Source organism: Adiantum capillus-veneris, chromosome 10 (genome assembly GCF_014529385.1).
Source record: "Adiantum capillus-veneris isolate H3 chromosome 10, ASM1452938v2, whole genome shotgun sequence".
Taxonomy (NCBI): Eukaryota; Viridiplantae; Streptophyta; class Polypodiopsida; order Polypodiales; family Pteridaceae; genus Adiantum; species Adiantum capillus-veneris.
In genome coordinates, this window is record NC_140940.1 from 126805081 (window position 1) to 126829740 (window position 24660).

The 24660-nt window shown below is 45.8% G+C and overlaps 2 protein-coding genes across 2 annotated transcripts; one reads left to right on the forward strand and one right to left on the reverse strand.

Moving 5' to 3' along the window:
- Positions 1-1015: 1015 nt before the first annotated feature.
- On the reverse strand, positions 1016-1483 carry LOC147449608 (protein ANTAGONIST OF LIKE HETEROCHROMATIN PROTEIN 1-like). Its single transcript, XM_086521598.1, has one exon. The coding sequence runs from the start codon at positions 1481-1483 to the stop codon at positions 1016-1018; it is 468 nt and encodes a 155-aa protein (XP_086377724.1).
- A 7074-nt stretch (positions 1484-8557) lies between these two features.
- LOC147449609 (uncharacterized) lies at positions 8558-8986 on the forward strand. The gene has a single exon (XM_086522651.1). The coding sequence runs from the start codon at positions 8558-8560 to the stop codon at positions 8984-8986; it is 429 nt and encodes a 142-aa protein (XP_086378777.1).
- The last annotated feature ends 15674 nt before the right edge of the window (positions 8987-24660 follow it).

Genomic DNA, 24660 nt, shown 5'->3' on the forward strand with positions numbered 1-24660 from the left:
GTGTGTGTGTGTGTGAGAGAGAGAGAGAGAGAGAGAGAGAGAGAGAGAGAGAGCCAGGGATCTCTATACTAAGGCTGGGTTCACATTGAGGAGGCAGAAGAGAGGCTCCAAAAGTTGCTTTTCCAGGTGGTAGAGTTACATAATGCACACTTCCGCCACCCATTTGTTTACATAGAGGATGGAAGAAAAAGTCACCCGATTTTCTTCCGTCGGCTTGTGTGAACATTGGGCGGCGGCGGAACAAAGAGTGAAAGGAAGAAGCATTTAGCATTTGCATCAATAAAGCATAGTACAAACCATAGCATAAAATTTATTAAATTAAATGCATTTGTTACAAAAGCTCTAACTTGAAGATGATGATGAATCTACTTTCTCTAAAGCCTCATTTCCAAAAATTTCCTTGGACATTTATCCATGTCTGCTCTTTGTACATTGCCTTTGCAATATTGTCTCGCCTCTCGGAGCCTACTCCAAGGTCATTGGAACCTCTTTTATCACTTCCTTGAGCATGCTCTATAGCCTCCTCTACTCCGACTTCCCGTGTTGCCATAAGCTCCATCATGGATGTAGCACCTGCTCTTCGATCCTCTGTCGCATGTCCAACGTGACCCGTCAGTTCTGCTTCTGCCTCTCGCACCCACTCCATATCAAAAGATTCTCCATGGTGGATATAAAGGTTGTGAAGCACAAGACAAGCTGCTACAAGATCTGGCACATAGCGTAGATTCATGTCACATCTTTTTAACAAAATTCCAAACCTTGCCTTCAACATTTCAAACGCTCTCTCAACTGGCATCCTTGTACTGGATTGAATGAAATTCTAGTAGTACTTGAGGCGTGACAGTCCTTCTTTGCACCCTTTGAAAGACACTAGCATATATGGCCGTGCCGGATAAGCGCAATTACCAACTAGACAATAGTTGCTTAGCTCCCCTTTTGCACATCTTTGTCCTAGCTCACTTCTAGTGAAATTCAAGGAGTCATGCACTGATCCGGCCCATCCAACATCATAATTCTATATTGAATAATTAGCAGATACGGTTAGTTGCAGCAAAATAGAGTGGAAACCTTTTCGATTGAAGTAGTCGACATGGTTGTCTCTTGGTGCAATGATGGGAATGTGGGAATCATCTATCGCACCAACAACAAAGGGGATTCCTCTTGCAGCCTCAAACTCGCGTGCCAATGTCGCAAGTTGAGAGCTTGTGGGCCATCTGATGTACAAATCCCTAAGGCCAAATTTCACAATTGCCTTGCAAAAATCAAGTACAATTCCACAAGATGTACTCTTGGCACATCCATAAGTGTCACCGAGGCCCAAGAGACCATCTCCAGTAGCAACTCTGGTAAGAGCGATTGCTACTCTATTTTCTATTGGCACAGCCTTGCGAAAGTTTGTGAATTTCTTCTGTATGAAGGGTGCAAGCTTTTCGCAAAGGTAATTGAAGGTTTCTTTGCTGACCCTTAGACGTTGCTTGAACATGCTAGCATTGTAAGTACTTAGGAGATAGCATCGAACAAAGCCTTGTGGACGTGGGTATGCCCACGCACGCCATCGTTCATGACCACTCCTTCGGTTGGCGATCTTCTTGAGGCTTACAGACCATGCCATGCACTCGCAAGCATGCAACCAAGTTTGCACCATGGACTCATCATTACGAAATCTGGGTTCCTTTAGCAATTCATAAATGGCTAAAGAACACAACCATGCACAATAGAGAGCCATTTCCTTGGATATGGCCATTGAATCCTACGAACACGTTGAAATGATGCAAGATATTTAGCACATGGTCCACTTTAATTTACAGCATTTTTATCATACTTTGAAACTTGGAGACATTTTCATACACTTCGGAAGCACAAAAATAAAATCTGCAAGCTTTGAAAGCTTTGACAAATTACAACAAAACTTTGAAAAAACATAGAAGCTGTGAAAAAACTAGTTGTCACCCCCCCTTTGACTCCTTCAAAAAATCACTCATAGTCATGTGCATTGCAGCTAGTATATTGAGCCTCTCCTCTCCAAGGCAATATTCTGGCTAGCGGTCTCCTTGAGATGCTCCAAGAGAAGTTTCCCTGTACCGGCCATCTCGGCCAAGGACTCCTCGTACTTCGGAGTGACTTTACGGCTTGAGGACAGAGTAGGTTGGGTCTTCTCTTGATGTGGAGAGGGGTTTTCTTCTAAGGTGTCACCATTTGTAGGGGTAACATCCTCCATTGTAGATGAAGAAGTGTGGCTAACAGGAGTAACAGTGGCTCTGGCGTGGTAGTATTCATCCACTATGTCGAACCATTTGCATACATGCCTCTTATTATTACCAAAAATTGAGTTATGGGCTTTGTCCTGACGGTATTGTTGCAATACTGCTTGCCACTTTTTGCGGAAACTTTCACTATCTTTATCAAAGTCAAGGTAAGTGGCGGCTAGTTTAGTAGCCACCTTTGCCCATAAATTGATTCCTTGCTTCCCGGGATTATTGAACTCCTCATTCATGTCCCCCCGGATATAAATGAGTTGGTCCACCCACCAATCTTTCCACTTGCTTTTCTTGTTGTCGCCATCGTCATCGTCTCCCAAGTCGATGGTGCTCTTCTTTTCCGAGGCTTTGGGCTTCTTTGTTGCGGTCTGGTTTGGGAGGCTGTGCTACAAAACTAAACCGCAACAAAGAAGCCCAAAGCCTCGAAGAAGAAGAGCACCATCGACTTGGGAGACGATGACGACGGCGACAACAAGAAAAGCAAGTGGAAAGATTGGTGGGTGGACCAACTCATTTATATCCGGGGGGACATGAATGAGGAGTTCAATAATCCCGGGAAGCAAGGGATCAATTTATGGACAAAGGTGGCTACTAAACTAGCCGCCACTTACCTTGACTTTGATAAAGATAGTGAAAGTTGCCGCAAAAAGTGGTAAGCAGTATTGCAACAATACCGTCAGGACAAAGCCCATAACTCAATTTCTGGTAATGATAGGAGGCATATATGCAAATGGTTCGACATAGTGGATGAATACTACCACGCCAGAGCCACTATTACTCCTGTTAGCCACGCTTCTTCATCCACAATGGAGGATGTTACCCCAACAAATGGTGACACCTTAGAAGAAAACCCCTCTCCACATCAAGAGAAGACCCAACCCACTCTGTCCTCAAGACGTAAAGTCGCTCCGAAGTACGAGGAGTCCTTGGCCAAGATGGCCGGTACAGGGAAACTACTCTTGGAGCATCTCAAGGAGACCGCTAGCCAGAATATTGCCTTGGAGAAGGAGAGGCTCAATATACTAGCTGCAATGCGCATGACTATGAGTGATTTTTTGAAAGAGTCTAGGGGGGTGACAGCTAGTTTTTTCACAGCTTCTATGTTTTTTCAAAGTTTTGTTGTAATTTGTCAAAGCTTTCAAAGCTTGCAGATTTTATTTTTGTGCTTCCGAAGTGTATAAAAATGTCTCCAGGTTTCAAAGTATGATAAAAATGCTGTAAATTAAAGTGGACCATGTGCTAAATATCTTGCATCATTTCAAACGTGTTTGCAGGATTCAATAGCCATATCCAAGGAAATGGCTCTATATTGTGCATGGTTGTGTTTTTAGCCATTTATGAATTACTAAAGGAACCCAGCTTTCGCAATGATGAAGTCCATGGTGTAAACTTGGTTGCATGTTTGCGAGTGCATGGCATGGTCTGTATGCCTCAAGAAGATCGCCAACCGAAGGAGTGGTCATGAACCACGGCGTGTGTGGGCATACCCATGTCCACAAGGCTTTGTTCGATGCTATCTCCAAAGTGCTACAATGCTAGCATGTTCAAGTGGCGTCGAAGGGTCAGCAAAGAAACCTTCAATTACCTTAGTGGAAAGCTTGCACCCTTCATGCAGAAGAAATTCACAAACTTTCGCAAGGCTGTGCCAATAGAAGATAGAGCTCTTACCGGACTTGCTACTGGAGATGGTCTCTTGGGCCTCGGTGACACTTATGGATGTGCCAAGAGTACATCTTGTGGAATTGTACTTGATTTTTGGACGGCAATTGTGAAATCTGGCCTTAGGGATTTGTACATCAGATGGCCCACAAGCTCTCGACTTGCGACATTGGCGCGCGAGTTTGAGGCTGCAAGAGGAATCCCCTTTGTTGTTGGTGCGATAGATGGTCCCACATTCCCATCATTGCACCAAGGGACAACCATGTCGACTACTTCAATCGAAAAGGTTTCCACTCTATTTTGCTGCAACTAACCGTATCTGTGTAGCAGGCTACAGTGTCACTTTCATAGGACACAGTTAGTACAGTTGGTCTAGGCTGGTTCACATTGGACGGACTCTCTGGGCTGGGCAGTGACACGTGGCAACAGAGATACGAACTGGTCTAGTGGACATCGTGGCCAGGTCACCACATGGCTGACATTTATGAGCCGTTGGTGGCTCTTTATGGTGGTACATATGAGTAGTAGCGGTTGGTCATCGGGATTATCTTCTTCACCTCTGGTCCAGCAACGTAGTCGGGGAGAGTGAGTCAATACACAAAGCACTTATTCCACCATCCCTGCACATCTGAGCCTCAACACCCCATTGTACCTGAGAGTCTTGGACGCTGAGTGTGCTACCATGCTAGAGTCTGTATTAGTTCTTTGAGATAGTCGAGTCATTTGATGTGGTCTACTGTTGCTGTTGTGTCTCTGTGAGCTCAGTTGTTGTCTATTGTTTCTTGTTTTCAGTGTGTTTTGAGTGAGATTGTCACGCACATTGCACTGAGGAGCACCACTGTAGAGAGCTCGACACACTATCTGCGCTACAGATGCTCTCATTTTGACGATCACGGTGGGACCTCAACTGAAATCTCACTCTGTGAGGTGCAAGTCTTGAAGCTAGTTAGGTCTATCTAGCTTCGCCTACCTTGCCTTGCACTGTTCCCTTCTCGCCTGGTCCAACTGGTCTAGTCCTCTCTCACCCTAGTCATCTCTCGCCTTGGTCCAACCTGTCCTCGTCCCTGGTCTAGTCCTCCTCGTCCCTGGTCTAGACCTCCTCGACCCTGGTCTAGTCCTCCTCGTCCTGGTCTAGTCCTTCCTCGTCCTGGTCCACTCTCGCCCTGGTCCAACTAGTCCTCGTCCCTTGTCTAGTCCTTCCTCGTCCCTGTCCAGCCAGGTCCAGTCACTCGCCTTGGTCTAGTGGAGATTGGACCAGTTTTCAGCAAGTTACAACAAGTACTAAGGTCTTCGTGCCAAGGCTTGTGTGGCTTTTGGTTACTGCACGACAAATACAAGGCAGTCCAAAGAGCGACAAAGCCCATTACCGAGTCCTCTGAAGTACTACCACAGGAAACGTCAACCCTTCGTGCCAAGTAGAAGTCTACCAGATCCAGTACCCCTACCTTCCCCTACAGCTACCTCCATTCCCTCAACAAGTTCTACACCTCCCCAGTTACCCAAATCAATAAACTTCTTATCCCCTGTGTTACAACAAGCTCTAGTGCAACAAGCTCTTGCACAAACAACCATGGAGGAGCTCACAAGCGTTTTGGCTAAGGTGAATATTAAGTTTCCTACTTTCAAAGGTCTCTCCTCAGAGGATGCCGACGACCATGCCCGGAGGTTTGTTTCTCTCTGCAGAGGTTGTGGCCTCAACTGAGAAGATGCCTACTTAGTACTCTTCCCATCTACCTTGGACGGCTTAGCAGACAAATGGTACAGCTAGTTTGCAGAGAACCATTTTGCAACTTGGGCAGCCTTAAGACAACAGTTATGTGTAGCTTTCAGGCCAGGTGACTACCAAGAGAAAGTGTTGGATGAGTTGGTCAACATGGTGCTCCAGCCAGAGGAGACTTTTGCATAACTCATGACTAAAACCATGTCACGTGACACATCCAACCCTATGTGTCACGTGACACATCCAACCCAACATGGTGCTCCAGCCAGAGGAGACTTTTGCATAACTCATGACTAAAACCATGTCACGTGACACATCCAACCCTATGTGTCCGTGGACAAGCTACATCACAACAAGGGTTCAGTCAGTCCAGTCAAGTCTAGATTAGAAGTGATCTGGTACTTTTTGTGAGTCTATTCGTAGACCGTGCATGCCCAGTCACTTAGCATAGATGCATATCCTCTGGTTGCACACAACATGATCATCAGTATTCCCTTCAGAATCTATCAGATTCAGTCAAGGGAATTTTCCAGTGCATTTAGCCTATTTTCCCTATTTTTGGTATTTTTCACATATTATTTTTAAGTGAATTTCCAACAAAAAGTAGGTAGGGAAATTTTGCTAAGTTCATATATAAGCAAACCCAAGTTAGCACTAAATGGCAGAAGAGGCAGCAGGAGCACATGCTCAACAGACACCTTCTCAGCAGGACCCCAAAGGCTTCTAGCGTTTTTGCTCCATAGCAGCTTGGCTAGAGTTTTTGGACAAGACACAAGCAGATCAGCCAGCGTTTTGCTCTTGCAGATCCCTGGCGACGAGACCACAGCAGATCAGCCTAGCGTTTTTGTATTTGCAGAACCTCGGCGACAGAAACACCATTTTCAGCCCTAGCGTTTTTGCATCTGCCAGCAACCTCAGCGTTTTGCAGATCTATCGCGACAGAATCAGCCCTAGGACCAGCGTTTTCAGTTTTCAGCAGTTAGACATCACAGATCAAGTCCCGAACCTCGCAGATCTCACCTTCCCGCAGCAGTTCCTCGCCGCATGGTCAGTTTCCGCAAGGTTTACAGTTTCAGCCCGGAAAACGCAGATTTCAGCATGTGCATTTTCAGCGCGTCGTCATCGCATCATCGCCATCGACATAGAGTCAGAATTCAGCAGATAGAAGATTTGCAGATTTCAACCCATAGCGTTTTTGGACAGCAGTAGAAAGATTGCAAATTTCAGCCCTTAGGTCGACTTCGTCATCACCGTCGTCATCGTCGACATAGCCTAGATTTGCATCAGTCTCATACATACCATTTGTACTAGATTGTGCAATCATAAGTAGACCACTCTCGCCGACGAGAGTGGGGCCTTCGGAGGAGGGTTTTACAACGTCTCTGGTGTCGTATCTCTCTTCCCTCTCTATCTCTCAGTCTCATACACTTGCACGCACAGTGTCCATTCACTTTGTTTGTGATCATAGTACTTTCCATTAAGAACGGAAGGCTCTTACTTCCATAAGAACTAAAAGGAACCTTGAGCACAGTTTGGAGCACTCATCTTGAGCAAAGCGCAAACAATCATTCCGCTGCACCTAACAAACCAAGTCTCTGGTTGCCAAGCTTCCTCAGCAAGTAGGGGAATTTATGGTTAAGAAGTGGGTGGAGAAGGCTCTTCCTACAACTTCCCAGCAAAAACTCCGAGAGAGTCTTCGACCTAACGCAACTCTGGAGGAGTTTATCGCAGCTGCTACTAGGATAGAGGGGGCTAGGAAGCTCTTCACCAACTCCCCTCAGGTAGAGACCACCTCAATGTTTTCGGAAAGTCCTTCTGATCCGATAACTTCTTTACGCAGGGAACTGGAAGCCCTAAAGTTACAGAGAGCTCTTCAAGAGGAGAAGTCAATCTCCCTTAGACAGGAGAAGCCCCCACATCACGACACTTTGGATCAAATAAAGAGAGAGCTAGAAGAGCTTAGGTCTCAGCAGGAGACTAAGGCTATGATATGATGCAACTCATGCCGCTCTCCAAGACACCCTCCACAGGACTGTCCCCTTCGGGTTTACTGCCACTTCTGTGAAAAGTCTGGTCATGAGAACAAGGATTGCTACTACCTCAAGGGATTGCGACAAATACAGCAAAGCCTTGGTCATACTCTTCAACAAGAGGCAGCTCCGGCATCCAATATGGTTTCTCCCTGTGGCCATCCACACCACATGCCACCTTTATTAGCAGCCCCTCCTATGCAAGATATGCAGAGCACTTTTCCCTCTCAAAGCTTTTATCATACCCATGCTCCCTCATCACCTCAAAGCTTCTATGCCTCCACCTCCAACTCAATGCACCAAGAGCAAGGACCACCTCGCCCTTCGACTCGCCCTTTGAATGCCCATTTTGTGCTACAGATGTAGGGAATATGGACATTACCAAAGCAAATGCCCCCTGCCAGAAGGGTCCCCTCCTTGCCGTCATTGCCCTGAAACGAAGGATCACTACAGTAAGGATTGCCCTAAAATTCGTGCATCCATGGCTTCGAACCCAAGTCAAAGCCAGAATGAGTTTACCTTTCCCAAGCTCAATTTGATAGCAATCTGTTTTGAGTGAGATTGTCACGCACATTGCACTGAGGAGCACCCACTGTAGAGAGCACGACACACTATCTGCGCTACAATCTGCTAATTGTTCAATATGGAATTATGATGTTGGATGGGCCGGATCAGTGCATGACTCCTTGAATTTCACTAGAAGTGAGCTAGGACAAAGATGTGCAAAAGGGAAGCCAGGCAGCTATTGTTTAGTTGGTGATTGGGCTTATCTTGGCCGGCCATATATGCTAGTGCATTTCAAAGGGTGCAAAGAAGAGCTGTCATGCCTCAAGTATTATTGGAATTTCATTCAATCCAGTACAAGGATGCCAGTTGAGAGAGCGTTTGGAATGTTGAAGGCAAGGTTTAGAATTTTGTTAAAAAGATGTGACATGAATCTACGCTATGTGCCAGATCTTGTAGCAGCTTGTCTTGTGCTTCATAACCTTTGTATCCACCATGGAAAATCTTTTGATATGGAGTGGGTGCGGGAGGCAGAAGCAGAACTGGCGGGTCATGTTGGGCGTGCGACAGAGGATCGAAGAGCAGGTGCTACATCCATGATGGAGCTTATGGCAACACGGGAGGTCGGAGTAGAGGAGGCTATGGAGCGTGCTCAAGGGAGCGATGAAGGAGGTTCCAATGACCTTGGAGTAGGCTCCGAGAGGCGAGACAGTATTGCAAAGGCAATGTACAAAGAGCAGGCACGGATGAATGTCCAAGAAATTTTTGGAAATGAGGCTTTAGAGGAAGTAGATTCATCATCATCTTCAAGTTAGAGCTTTGGTAACAAATGCATTCAATAAATTTTATGCTATGGTTTGTACTATGCTTTATTGATGCGAATGCTAAATGCTTCTTCCTTTCACTCTTTGTTCCGCCGCTGCCCAATGTTCACACAAGCCGGCATAAGAAAATCGGGTGACTTTTTCTTCCACCCTCTATGTGAACAAATGGGTGGCGGAAGTGTGCATTATGTAACTCTACCACCCGAAAAAGCAACTTTTGGAGCCTCTCTTTTGCCTCCTCAATGTGAACCCAGCCTAAGCCCTCCCCCCAATGACTCTATATTGTTTGTGATTATATGTGAGAGAGAGAGAGAGAGAGAGAGAGAGAGAGAGAGGAGAAGAGAAGAGTATTTTAATGTCGTAGGAAACTATTCCAGAGAGAGAGAGAGAGAGAGAGAGAGAACAATACCTCAACTAAGCATATACTTCAAAACCAAAACCATAGGTGATTTCATCTAGAGAGACTCCCTCACTTTACATCAGCTTAAAACAGCCCAAAGCTTTGTGGCCCTGCCCCTGTTGGGCATAGCCAAAAATCAGTACTCTCCAAGCAACGACATCCCGCACAAGCAGCTCTTCAAGCATCTTTGGCATACATGTGGACAAGGCATTGCCAAGCATAATGCTTTTTCTCAATAGCCCCTGATTAACAATATCATTGTGAATTCTCTTGCACATATCAACGTCTTGCATAGTGTTACATGCCTTCAAATGAAAGCGTAGGTAACTTCAACTGGAGAGATATCCTCGCTTTGCATGCGCTGAAAATAGCCCAAAGCTTCCTCTCCTTGCCCCTGTTCGGCATATCCATCAATGCATTCTAAGAGACAACATTCAGTATAAGAAGCACCTCAAGTACCTTTTGTGCTTTCTGAACTGCACTACACTTGGCATATGTTTCGACCAAGCCAGTGCCAACACTACGTTTTTTTCCAACAGCCCCTGACTATTAATATCGTTGTGAATTCTTTTGCCCATATTTGTGTCTTGGGTAGTGCCACACGCCTTCAAAATGCAAGCATAGGTGATTGCAATTGGAGAGATCCCTCGATTCGCATCTGCTGAAAACAGCCAAAAGCTTCCTGGCCCTCTCAATGTCTGGAAGTCAGTGCACTCCAAGATACGACATCCCGGGCATGTAACTCCTCAAGCACTTTTTGTGCTTTCTGAAGTAGACCACATTTGGCATACATGTTGACCAAGGTAGTGCCAAGAACTACGTTTTCATATGGAGAGATGCCCTCACTTCGCATCTACTGAAAACAGCCCAGAGCTTTGTGGCCCTGCCCCTGTTGAGCATAGCCAAAAATCAGTGCCCTCCAAGAGATGTCTTGCACAGGCAGCTCCTCAAGCCTCTTTGGCATACATGTCAACCAAGGCATTGCCAAGCATGATGGTTTTTCTCATTAGCCCCTGATTAACAATATCATTATGAATTCTTTTGCACATATCAGCGTCTTGCATAGTGCCACATGCCTTCGAGCCGAAAGTGTAGGTGTCTTCATCTAGAGAGATGTCCTAGCTTTGCGTCCGTTGAAAATAGCCCAAAGCTTTCTCTCCGTGCCCGTGTTCGGCATATCCTGCAATGAGTGCATTCCAAAAGTCAACATTCCAGACACGAAGCTCTGCAAGCACTTTTCCAACTCTCTGAAGTGCACCACACTTGGCATACATGTCGACCAAGGGATTCTCAAGCACTACATTTTTTGTCAACAGCCCCTAACTATTAATATTGTTGTGAATTCCTTTGCCCATACCAGCATCTTGTGTACTGCCACACACCTTCAAGTTGCAAGCATAGGTGATTGCAATTGGAGAGATGCCCTTGGTTCGCATCTGCTGAAAACAGCCCAAAGCTTTCTGGCCTTGTCCCTGTTGGGCATATCCGCCGGTAATCACTGCACTCCAAGAGACGATATCGCGAATAGGTAGCACCTCAAGCACTTTTTGTGCTTTTTAAAGTAGAGCACATTTGGCATACATGGTGACCAAGGCAATGCCAAACACCACATTTTTATTAGGAGAGAATCCCTCACTTCGCATCCATTGAAAATAGCCCAGAGCTTTGTGGCCCTGCCCCCGTTGGGCATAGCCAAAAATCAGTGCACTCCAGGTGACGACATCGTGCACAGGCAGCTCCTCAAAAAGCATCTTTCGCATACATGTCGACCAAGACATTGCCAAGCATGATGTTTTTATATCATTGTGAATTCTTTTGCATCTATCATCTTGCATAGTGCCACATGCCTTCAAGACGAAAGCATAGGTGGCTTCATCTAGAGTGATCCCTCTGCTTTGCATCCGCTGAAAATAGCCGAGAGCTTCCTATTTTAGCCATTTTTCACTTATTATTAGTAAGTGACTTTGTTGGGAAACTGGGTAGGGCGATTTGACTAAGGCAGTATATAAGAAAAGCTAGCGCTAGGGATTTCTGGCAGAAGAGGCAGGAGACCACAGTTGAAGTGTACCTTCTCAGCAAGACTGGCAAGAAGACCCAACGTTTTCAGCCACCAAAGACCAGCCATCATTTTTCAGCAACAACAGAAGAAGCCTAGCGTTGTCAGCAGTTGCAGACCTACTTGGTGACAGCAGATCCCTTAGCGTTTTTGCAGCAGGACATCAATTCAACCTAGCGTTTTTGCACCAGCAAGCCAGCCTAGCGTTTTGTAGATTCCTTGCGACGGATTCAGCCTTTGCTTCAGCATTTCCAGTTTTCAGCGTATAGACACCACAATACAACCCCCAAACTTCGCAGATCTCACCTTCCCGCAGCAGATCCTTGTCGCACGGTTAGATCAGCCAAAGTTTGCAGATTCAGCTTAGAAAACGTAGATTTCAGCATCTGCATTTTCAGCGTGTCGTCGTCGCATCGTCGTCATCGCCGTCGTCACCGACATAGAGTCAGAATTCAACAGATACAAGATTTGCAGATTTCAACCCTTAGCATTTTCAGATTTCAGCCCGTCTTGTCGTCGTCCTCATCGTCGTCAACATCGTCGGCAAGTCCATCGCATTGTAGAGATTTGTGCAATCAATATTAGACCGCTCTCGCCATAGAGAGTGGGGCCTTCGGAGGAGGGTTTGCCAACATTCTGGTGTCGTATTCTTCTCTCTCTATCTCTCAGTCTCAGCACCTTCATTCACAGTGTCTTCCACTTTGTTTGTGATCATTTGCACTTTCTCACTAAAGGAACGGAAAGCTCTCCCTTCCGTAAGTAAAAGGAACCCTTGAGCACAGCTCGGAGCACTCATCTTGAGCAAAGTTCAACATTCACATCCGCTGCACCTTACAGTATCGCGAGAAAAGGATCGGAGTTCCCAATAGAAGAGAAATCAGCCGCGCTTTGATACCACTGTAACAAACTTGGACACCCCAAGTCAAGATTCTACCGTGACACAACAAAGATTCACTTGAAAACAGTTCACAAAAGATGACACGGCCTGACGTAGTTCCGTGCCAAGAGGTATTGGCCCCAAAGACTGGCATCCCTTTCGGTATTTCTTTTTATATTAATCTGTGCGCGAAGTACAAGGGATGCCCAAAAGCAGAGCCCCAAAATCTTTTAAAAATAAAAGCAAACTTCTCCAAAAGCTGCCAGCGCTAAATCAGCCAGCAAAAAGCATTCATTGTAATTTCTGGAAATTCCATACGCCTTGCAACGCAAAAAGCGGAGCGTCCGTATTGCTATCCATACGACCTGCCACGTCAACATGTCAGCACATTTTGCGGAGATCTGCCATGTCAGCTTGTCGGCACATTTTACGGGAATATGCCACGTCAGTAGGGTATGTGTGTGTTCGGGGGCTTGCCACGTCACCAGTTTGTGACACCAAGAGATGACCTTCCGCACTGTGTGAGGAACACGCTTACTATGTGTATTTATTCATAACTGAACTTAGATAAAATCTGAAACTGAACTAGAACTAGAGATAAAGACTCAAGTGATTGATTGAAATGTATTACAAGGGTGTTCTTATATAGAAACGGAAGAGACACGATGAAAAGACATGATGACCATAGGTCAAGAGACATGACTCTAGGCCAATAATGTGTCCTTCTGCTGTGGAGTCGTGACCCTTCGGCATAAAGGTGCAACCATTCGCTGAAGAGGCATGGCTATTTGCCGAACATGTGCGACTCTTGGGCGAAGAGAGCGAGAACAGGAGTCTTTGATCTGGTATGTTTTCGTATTTACAAAAGAATCAAGTGAAGAAGGTAATATAAAGACAAAGAATACGTCACAATCATGATATTCCCTCCCATTTAAAATGAGAGCCTCCATCAAAGAAATGACTTTTGATGTTGATAGAACTCTGGGAAAGCATTGAATCTTTGAAAATCTTCAGTCTTTGAGTTATCTGAAACCTTTGTCTTGAACCTTTGCTTCTTACAAAACCTTTTTGCTTTAATTGCTAAATCCTACGTCATTGCATTGTTCAAAGACTTTTTAGAAGAATCTGGCTTAATCAGGTTGACTGCAACAAGGGATTGATCTTTAAAATCCTTCATGTGATATAAGACTTCTGGTTCAAAATCTTCAAATAACCGTGAAATATTTGGTGAAGAGGAAATATTCTCAAGGCACTCTTTAGATGGGATAACTTCAACTTTATAAATCATTGGAGAGGATTTTGGATTGAGACTGCAATGATCTTTCGATAATGAATCCCAAAATTCTTTAGAATTATCTTCAGATAATGTCACTTCATGACTTGCAATTGGTATATCATCATCCAACAAAGAATCAAAGAAAGCATAATCTTCTTCTAACTCAAAATCTGCAACTATGTTTTTATCTTTGTATGGAAATGAAGTATCACTTAGAAAAACTTCTTGCTCAAAATCATCTTTGTCTTCATCAATTGATCCGGGAGAAGTTAATGAACTCAAAAATTTATCAATAATAATTTTTGCATCTACATCGGAAATTATATGCGCTTCATAATCCTCTGTATCATGTTGCTTGACTTGTATATGTGAGGCTTGAATTACTTGTTCCACATAATAAAGCCCGTGTAAAATCAGTTCATGCTCATCTTTGAACAAATTGATAGTATGTCCTCGAAAGCTAATAGCTGGATCCTATTGAAATAACCAATGTTGACCAAGAATCATGTCGTAATAAGATAAAGGCATGACTTCGAAATCCAGTTAATCTGCATAATTTTGAATATCGAACTGCAACTGCCGAACTGTTTGATCACAAGTCAAAATTGATCCATGTGTTAATTCCACATTATATAAGTGAGATGTTTTTTGAGTTGGTAAACCAAGCTGTTGGACTATCCGAGTGTTGACGAAATTATTAGAACATCCGCTGTCCACCAAAACATTGATGGAGCGATCATTGAGAGTTCCAAGAAGGCTTAGAACTTGCTTTGAGAGAGGCTCGAAAACTGAAGAACCACGTTGAGCATGCTTCATAAGGATAGTCGTATCCATTGAGACACGAATTTTATTGACCAAAGATTTTTCTTTTATCTTTAGCAGAAGCTTGTTGTTCAGAATTTGATGATGTTTCCGCGTTGGAATTTCTTTTCAAATTAGACGGATTTGGTTCCTTTGGCATTGATACTATCTATGGTCACCTCCGCAGATCATACATAATCCATCCTTCTTTGAAGTCGAAGAAGCATTTGGTGAAGAGCCTTGCTGAATATTGGAACGCCGATCGTGAGAAAAATCATGTCCTTCACCACGATCAGGTGGAGCATTTGAAGAAGATCTGCTTTGAGATTGTTGATCTCAAGAATAGAACTTTGAAGTTGAATAAGGCTCCGTTGCATGCTGCTTGAACTGCGATTGATGCTGCTGACTTTGGCCATATTGTTCTCTACGATCGCGCTGTGAAAAGCGAGCGCTATTTGAAGATCGATCACCTGGAAAAAAGTTCCTTGTAGGGCGCCAATTATCGCCAAGACGCTCCACATAGGCAATTGCAACATCCAAGGTGGTAGGGTTGTACTTGTGCACATGGTCCTTCAGGGTTGGTTCAAGCATATCAATGAAACTGTGCAGTTTATCAGAAGGGTTGATATTCTCTATCTCCAGAGTTAATTTTTGAAACTCCGTGATGTACGCGGCCAAGGAACTAGTTTGGCTTAGATGGCGAATAGAAGACCGGGCATGAAAATCCGCATTGGCAGAATTGAACGCCTTGCGAATAGCGCGTCGGACTTTATCCCAAGAAGGTGTGTGTTTACCATCAGCAACCCGACATTGCCACCAAAGAAATGCTGTGTCCTTGAGCAAAGAACTTGTAAGTGCAACTTTTTTACTCTCTACATTTTGAATAGCCATTAGTCCAGCACGCTCTTGTCGCGGCGACCGGTATAAGGCTCGTGCAATTAAACATCCAATTTCTTCTTTTGAGCGGCATTAAAATTTTTATAAAGTGATTGAAGTTCGCAATTGTCTACCTCATTAGTTGGATCTGGTTGAACCTTCGGAAGAAGGTGTTGAAGAAGCAACATTAGTCTGAGAAGTAGGACGACTTCGAGAAGTGTTTTGCGTCTGCATCTGATCCAAGCGAGTCTGAAGTGATGGGAGGCTTGCGGAAAGTGTGGCCATTTGCTCCTTGATGAGAGTAAGGGCATCCTTAGATTGACCTTCTCCATCCTCAGAAGTCGGCATGGTTACTTCTCAAAAGAAATAACGAAGGAAATAGGTACAAGAGCAAGTGCTAGGACAGGTACTTCGGGAGCCGAGACTATGTTTGGAACTTGTTCGGGTTTTGGAGTTTCCCGTCTAATGATCACCTCCTGTACAATTTGTTGGCAAAATCTGCGCCATAACTTCGACTATGTACGAGATATATGAAAGAAGGTGTTATCATCGACTATGGTGGTGATTCCGACGGCGCGTAGAGGAGCAGCAAAGAGCTAGCACTGGAGGAGAGAGAGGGGCAGTGTGGAAACTCGGAATCGCTGGCTAGCTGTCTCTCTTTTTGTTAATGATTGTTTCAACAGCTAGCGATTGTAGTTCTTCAGCGAAAGGGTACCAACGAAGGGGTACATCCCAGTGAAATGTGACAAAGGCAGCCAACGAAGGGCTCTGTTTAGCTCAGCCCAGTGATTCAGCAGCCCAGTAGTGCATCGTTTTGGGAAAGAGTGCGCAAAGGGGCACGTCCCTTGGAAAGGGTGCGAACATGGAGAACAAGGGACATGCTGCTTGCTGTGTGCCCATTCGCGGGAAGGGGTGCGAGGGCGGGTTTTGTGAGAGTGCGTGTGCGGGGGGGGAGAGAGAGAGAGAGAGAGAGAGAGAGAGAGAGAGAGAGAGAGAGAGAGAGAGAGAGAATAGACCACAAACGCAATGTGTAGGAAGAGGGGGCGATCAGTCCCCCATGACTACTATGAGCAGAAGACCCTCAGTACAATTAGCATATGAGAGGACGCACGGACAAAGGTGGGCGGCTGGACAATGCATTCTGTATGCGTATGCAAAGGGTGGCCAGCTCGGAGGCACACTAGCCGTACATGTATGCCCTAGACTTGTGAAGCAGCATAGTCGTGTAAATCTAACAGGTTCGAAGGGTTACCATGGGGTACGCAAAGAGTGACTAGCAGGAAATTTCCGAAATTCACCGGTACGCCCACACATAGCTGTATGCTCATATGCATGTGTGTACCACCTTTCTTCTGCTTCCATACAACTTCGGGAGAGGGGGGGAGAGGGTAACGGCGAGGATGAGAGGCTCAAAACCTTCGGGTCCCGGGAAAAAAATTGCTCCGATACCACTTTGAAGAACACACTTACTATGTGTGTTTATTCTTAACTGAACTTAGATAAAAACTGAAATTGAACTAGAACTAGAGATAAAGACTCAAGAGATTGAATGTGTGTTGATTGATTGAAATGTGTTACAAGGGTGTTTTTATATAGAAACTGAAGAGACGCGATGAAAAGACATGACGATAGGTCAAGAGACATGACTCTAAGCCAATAGTATGTCCATCTGCTGTAGAGTCGTGACCCTTCGGCGTAAAGGTGCAGCCATTCGCTGAAGAGGCATGGCTATTCACCGAATAGGTGCGACTCCTGAGCGAAGAGACACATCCTATCGAGAACAGGGGTCTCTGATCTGGTACGTCTATTTGCTGTAGAGTCGTGACCCTTCGGCGTAAAGGTGCAGCCATTCGCTGAATAGGCATGGCTATTCACCGAACAAGTGCAACTCTTGAGCGAAGAGCCACATCCTTTCGAGAACAGGGGTCGCTGATCTGGTACCGTCTTCGTAACTACAAAAGAATCAAGTGAAGAAGGTAATACAAAGACAAAGAATACGTCACAATCGTGACACAATGAAAGCTCCTCAAGCATCTTTGTCATACATGTCGACCAAGGGATTGCCAAACATGATGTTTTTTTTCAACAGCCCCTGATTAACAATATCATTGTGAACTCTTTTGCACATATCGATGTCTTTCATAGTGCCACAGCGGAAGTGAATGATGGTGTATGGCTCAGGATGAGTGAACAGTGAGTGCTCAAGGTTCCTTTTACTTAGAGAACGGGAAAGCCTTCCCCGACTAAGTGAGAGAACGTGCAATGACCAAAACAAAGAGAATGCAAACCGTGAAAGCAAAGCGCATGAGAATGCGAGAGAGAGAGAGAGAGAGAGAGAGAGAGAGAGAGAGAGAGAGAGAGAGAGAGAGAGAGAGGACACCAGATGGGGTCCCACACCCCCCTCCAAGAGCCCCCCTCTCTATTGCTAGAGAGGTATTTGCTTTAGATTGCACAAAGGTATGGTACAAGGCTTCTAGATGCTGTGGTACTTAATGACGACGACGATGATGGCAAAGACTGAGGGCTGAAAATGAAAAACGCTAGGGTGGACGTTGGTGAAAACTGAGCGCTGTCCTAGGGTTGAATTCTGCAACTGTCCCGGCGACGATGACGGTGACGACGAGGCTATGCAAAAATGCTGATGGTTGAAATCTGAATACGCCAGCTGGATCTGCTGGCGTTAGTGGATTCTGGCGAGGATCTGGTGCGGGAAAAAGGCAATACAACAAGGCGGTCCTGCGAGGCTATGGGCTGATCTGAAAAAATTGATCTTTGGGGCTGAAAACGCTGACCTTGCTGGTCAAAATAGCTAGGATTGCTTTTGGAGAAAATGTTGGAGATGCTCGAGGGTGTTGCCAATCTGCTGGGTGCCTGTCCTCCTTGTGTGTCTGCTTCTTCTGCTTCTACTGGGCACCCCCTACCTTGCTTATATAGGTGCAATCATCCTAGGTCAAGAAGTGCTAGAGGAGCCCCACGATTCTGGAACTGATAATAATGTCACTTATTAAATAAATGACATAAGAGGTTGTTCACATGCAGCTAGGAAACTGGGTCCTTGTGGTGGAAAATGCTCGTGCTGGGTATTGGACCCTGATGATAGTGATCATGGGTTGTGCAATCAGAGGGTATGCAGCCACTCTTAAGTGCTTGGACATGTACGGCTTGCGTATGGCAAGGTACGATCAAAGCGTACGTACATATCCGTTTCGTACCGTATGGACATACACTATGATCAGTACGGTACAAATCGATCCATACAAGGCACTTTTAAGTTTTTTTTTTTTTTCGGAAGATAAGCATGTCTGAGGGTTTTTAATGTATTTTTGCTGACTTCAGGGCGACCAAACCAGTTCTCATTTGAGCTTTGATATGCCTGTTCAATCATCAATGTCGTCTAAACTTTGAAGTCTCTTGCAGTAGTTACACAGTATGTGGTTGTCTTGTAAAACATATCTTTAAATGAATCTAAAAGTTGTTGCCCTCTCTTGTTTTTAATCAAAGAAATGTCCTAGAAAGTTTGGTAAATTGATTTTTTTCTTTTAACGAGTACGTATTTTTACGTACATAATTTCTTTCCTGTACGAAACAATGTACAGTACATACATATACGCCACGTACAGTACATTCTGAACCACCTTGGCGTATAGTCTCACTGTCAGAGTGAGCAGCGGAAGATGAGAGAGAGAGAGAGAGAGAGAGAGAGAGAGAGAGAGAGAGAGAGAGAGAGAGAGAGACAATGGCTAGATGTGAAAGGCTGGCAAGCCTAGAAAACTCCAGATGGCATAACTTTGTGTAAGACCAGACAATGGGAAAAGTGAGGATCCCCCACACATATATATGTGGGAAGGGGGTAAGTCGGGCAGCCCCAGTGCACCCACGACTATGCTCACTGAAATACCCATGTGGGAGAAAAAAGAAATGACCAGAGGACCAGAAAATGGTCCGGCCAAGCAAAGTGCTGGAAAACCCTAAGTGTGCCTGAGATCCCTGTCCAGCAGGTGTATGGGTGGCCAACTCACAACCAAGAGCCAGTGCACGTGTGTATGAGAACTTGTAATCAAGGTGCGAAGCATCTGGTGATGAGAAATCTAACACTCCCCCTCAACGACAGATGCGGAGTCGCTGAGGAAGAAGATGCCACACGCCTGGCAAATCTGGAGTAGATGTAAATCCCGGAGAAAGAATGGAAAACGCCAGCCAAAAACAACACGACCAACCGTCCAACACCACTGTGATGATGACCAAAGCAGGGGCAAGCTGATCAAGTTGCACAAGGTAGCTGATAGAGATGCCAACAATGGAACAATCGCTGAAGAGGATAAATATATGAGGAAGTCACCTAAGATGAGCGTCTAAGAGCCCATCGGTGTGGATCACCACTGAGATGGACTCAGTGTAGCAGCAGGAGACAAGACATGGGGACCCCCCCCTAAAGATGAACACTCTGACCACAAGGAGAGAAAGCTGCCAAGGTAGAAAGCCGATAGCAGGTGCAAGTCAAAGAAGCTCGAGCAGAAGAGGGAGGAAGAGCAGGAAGAAGAGGCTCAATAGGGAAGGCATCGTCCACCATAGTGGACAAGATGACAGGATAAGCAATCCATCCATGTAGAGACCACAACATCCGCAATCTTCCAGTAGAAAAGTCTTCTCGGGGGTATATATATAGCTGCAAGATTATCTGCAATTCCATGGCAGACACACAATATTGGACACGAAAGGGCCAGGGGAGATCCTGGGAAGTCCAACCTGTGGTAGCACAACGACCACCAGGATCTGGACAAATCATCCAAAAGAGAGTCTGCAAGGGCAAGTCGGGAAGACACACAGCAGAGGAGAACCCCCCCTAGGAAGGTAATGGAATGTGGTGAGGTAGATGACGGCTGAGTGGATGCAACGGGAAGAATGACTGGCGATGTAGAAGTCACAGCTTTGGAGTAGATCAGCAAAGAAGGGATCATCCAAGAGGGGTTCGCCGTGTAAGTGGTGCATGGGTACATCCATACTCCAAGTGGAGAAGCCAAAGGACCAAGCAGCAGCAAGGAAGAGGCTCTACCATGTAGAGGTAAGGCAGAAAAGCCACCATGAAGTAGTGTGTATGAAGGGACCTTGCAAGCATCCAGATGCCAAAGGATACTCACGTCTAGGAGTACATGTCCAAAAGAAGTGTCTGACGTGCCAATAGGCATGGGTCGATCATACAGAGAACCAGTGGAGAAGGTGGAAAGGGAAATCCCATGGAGATAGACAACAGTCGAGGGAGAGGGAGGGAGGGTATCTGAGGGAGAAGTAGCAGTGAAAAGTGCACCGAGCCACATCCACAAATCTACCGGCACCAATCCAATCCCCTGCATCTTCCCGGGGGCAAGAAAGCCACGGAGAGAGAAGCTCTGCAATGTCGAGGGAAATCCATCCAATATGCCAGAACCTATATCGGCAAGTCCTCGTCTTAGTGTCGGAGAAGAATGAGCAAAGCTATAAAGTGACATGAACACACGCCGTGTAAGTGCCACACCAGTGCGGGTAGGAGGAAAAGACCTGTGAATCAGCACGGGTAACTGAGGGGAACTTTGAAGAGGCAAAGGGGAAGGTGCTGCCCATGCCGGAAAACGCAGCAAAGGGGAACTGGAATGCTGCTGTAAAGAGCGTTCAGCCATCCTCTCAGTGTCGGGGGACACCAGATGCTGAAGGTTGAGGCACGAGGACGGGTAGGGCACCAACTCCTGGCTGAAAATCAGGGAAAACAGGCCCATAAGCTGAAAATGGAAGTCCAATAGCCGGTACGGGCAGCAGTCGAGAGCCTCAGGTGCCAAGGAGATGTACTCCGACAGAGAAAGGAGAGGCCCAAATGCTGAATGGGTACAAAGCTGGATGAAGAAGGTCCAAGAGACCGGTCCGGCAGCAAGGGGGAATCTCCAGGTGCCAAGGAGGTGAGGTTCCGGCAGGGGAAGGAGAGAAGCCGAAGACCAATGTAACCACTGCAAGGTGTATGAAGCCCCTTTGCAAGCAAAAAACGCTGGCTGTCTTGTCAAAAAAAAACGCAGCCAAAGGGTAATCAAGCTGGCAGAATAGGGGGCCGAGTGGGAGCGATTAGACTGAGGGAGGGGTGGCGATGGCAAGTAGATGTAGGTGGAGGCCCAACAGCCATCAAACGCTGGCCAATCAGCAAAAACGCTGGAGAGGAAAAACGCAGCTGTGTGAGAAGCCACTTCTTCGCGATGGAAATTGCCGAATCACTGTTCCCAGCCTAGGCGATGAGAGATCTGCAAAGAACATGCTCTGATACCATGTCAGAGTGAGCAGCGGAAGATGAGAGGAGAGAGAGAGACAATGGCACACATGAGACACAGAGAGACAGGAGAGGAACAAGAGGCAGATGTGAAAGGTTGGCAAGCCTAGAAAACTCCAGATGGCATAACTCTGTGTAAGACCAGACAATGGAAAAGTGAGGATTCCCCACACATATATATGTGAGAAGGGGGTAAGTCGGGCAGCCCCAGTGCACCCACGACTATACTCACTGAAATACCCATGTGGGAGAAAAAAGAAATGCCCAGAGGACCAGAAAATGGTCCGGCCGGGCAAAGTGCTGGAAAACCCTAAGTGTGCCTGAGATCCTTGTCTAGCAGGTGTACGGGTGGCCAACACACAACCAAGGGCCAGTGCACGTGTGTATGAGGACTTGTAAGCAGGGTGCGAAGCATCTGGTGATGAGAAATCTAACACTCACAAGGGTGCCATAACACTGCCTAGGCTACCTAAACCCTAGAAGTAGGAACAACTTGTCCACATGCACATAGGTTAGGTGTGCATGTGATACATGCCTTCAAGACGAAAGGGTAGGTGGCTTCATATGGAGTGACGTGCTGGCTTTGTATCAAGTGAAAATAGCCTAGATCTTCCTTGCCCTACCCTTGCTCAGCATATATCACAACGGTGCCTTCCAAAAGTTGACATTTTGGATAGGAAACTCCACAAGCACTTCTCATGCTCTCTAAAGTGCAACACACTTGGCATGCATGTCGACCAAGGTAGTGTTTCCAACAGCCCCTACCTATTAATATTGTTGTGAATTCTTTTGCCCATACAAGCATCTTGCGTAATGCCACACCCCCTTAAGATGCAAGCATAAGTGAGAGATGCCCTTGGTTTGCATCTGTTAAAGACAAACCATAGCTTCCTGCCCCTGCCCCTATTGGGCATATTCGGAAGTCAGTGCACTCCAAGAGACGACATCAAGGATAGGTAGCACCTGAAGCACTTTTTGTGCTTTTTGAAGTAGGCCACATTTGGCATACATGTCAATTAAGGTAGTGCCAAGCACCACATTTTCATTTAGAGAGACACCCTCACTTTGCATCTGCTAAAAACAGACCAGAGCTTTGTGGCCCGGCCCCTGTTGGGGCATAGCAAGAAATCAATGCACTCCAAGAGACGACGTCCTGCATAGGCAGCTCCTCAAGCATCTTTGGCATACATGTCGACAAAGGCATTGCAAATCATGATGTTTTTTCTCAACAGCCCCTGTTTAACAATATCATTGTGAAATTCTTTGCACATCTTAGCTTTTTGCATAGAGCCACATGCCTTCATGAAGAAAGCGTGGGTGGCTTTATCTGGAGAGATGTCCTCGCTTTGCATCCACTGAAAATGGCCCAGAGCTTTTTTGCCTTGCCCCTCTTGGGCATATCCCGCAATCAGTGCATTCCAAGAGTCGACATTTGGGACAGAAAGCTCCTCAAGCACTTTTCATGCTTTTTAAATTGCACCACACATGGCATACATGTCGACCAAGGTAGTGCCAAGCAACGTTTTTTTCCAACAGCCCCTGACTATTAATATCATTGTGGATTCTTTTTCCCATATCAACATCTTGCGTAGTGCCACACGCCTTCAAGATGCAACCATAGGTGATTGCAACTGGAGAGATTCCCTCGATTCGCATCTGCTGAAAACAGCCCAAAGCTTCCTGGCCCTGCCTAGTTGGGCATATCCCATCATGGATAGGCAGCTCCTCAAGCACTTTTCGTGCTTTCTGAAGTAGGCCACATTTGGCATACATGTCAACCAAGGGACTGCCAAGCACCACATATTCATTTGGAACTCCAAGAGATGACATCCCTCACAGGCAGCTCCTCAAGCATCTTTGGCATACATGTCGACCAAGGCATTGCCAAGCATGATGTTTTTTCTCAACAACCCCAATAAACAATATCATTGTGAATCTTCTGCTTATATCAGCATCTTGCATAGTGCCACATGCCTTCAAGACGAAAGCATAGGTGGCTTCATCTGAAGAGATGTCCTCACTTTGCATCCGATGAAAATAGTCTAGAGCTTCCTGCCCCGCCCTTGTTCGGCATATCCCACGATCAGTGCATTCAGAGAGTTGACGCTCCAGATACAAAGCTCCTCAAACACTCTTCGTGCTTTTTGAACTGCACCACACTTGAGATACATGTTGACCAAGGCAATGCCAATCACTATGTTTTTTTGCAACATCTCTGGACTATTAATATCGTTGCAGATTCTTTTCCCATATCAACGTCTTGCGTTAGTGCCACACGCCAGGCATAGGTGATTGCAACCGAAGCGATACCCTCCGTTCCCATCTGCTGAAATCAGCCGAAACTTCCGAGTCCTGTCCCTGTTGGGCATATCTGAAAATAAATTCACTTGCTTTCTGAAGTAGACCACATTTGACATACATGTTGACCAAGGTAGTGCCAAGCACCACACTTTCTTTCATCGGCCCCTGACTAACAACAACATTGTGAATTCTTCTGTCCATATCAGCATTTTGAGTGGTGCCACACGCTTCAAGATGCAATCCTAAGTGATTGCATCTGGAGAGATGCCTTTGCTTTGTATCCACTGAAAACAGCCCATAGCTTCCTGGCCTTGCCCCTGTTTCGCATATCTTGCAATTAATTAAGTTCAAACGACAACATCCGGGACAGGTAGCTCCTTAAGAACTTCTGTGCTTTTTGAAATACACCATATATTGCATACAAGAGACAACATCCGGGACAGGTAGCTCCTCAAGAACTTCTGTGCTTTTTGAAGTACACCACATTTTGCATCCGCTGAAAACAGCCCATGGCTTCCTGGGCTTGCCCCTGTTTCACATAGCTTGCAATCAATTAAGTCCAAGAGACAACATCCGGGACAGGTAGCTTCTCAAGAACTTCTGTGCTTTTTGACCACATTTTGCATACATGTCAACCAAGGCATTGCCAAGTGTGATGTTTTCTTTCGACAGGCCGGCCCCCGCTAACAATATATTCGTGAATTCTTTTGCCCATATTAGTGTCTTGCATAGTGCCACATGCGTTCAAGCTTCAAGCGTAGGTAATACATCTGGAGAGATGACTTAGAGATG

Excerpts from the sequence above, each read along its gene's own strand:
- LOC147449608 (XM_086521598.1), bottom strand. The coding sequence starts at position 1,483 with ATGTTCAAGCAACGTCTAAGGGTCAGCAAAGAAACCTTCAATTACCTT.
- LOC147449609 (XM_086522651.1), top strand. The coding sequence starts at position 8,558 with ATGTTGAAGGCAAGGTTTAGAATTTTGTTAAAAAGATGTGACATGAAT.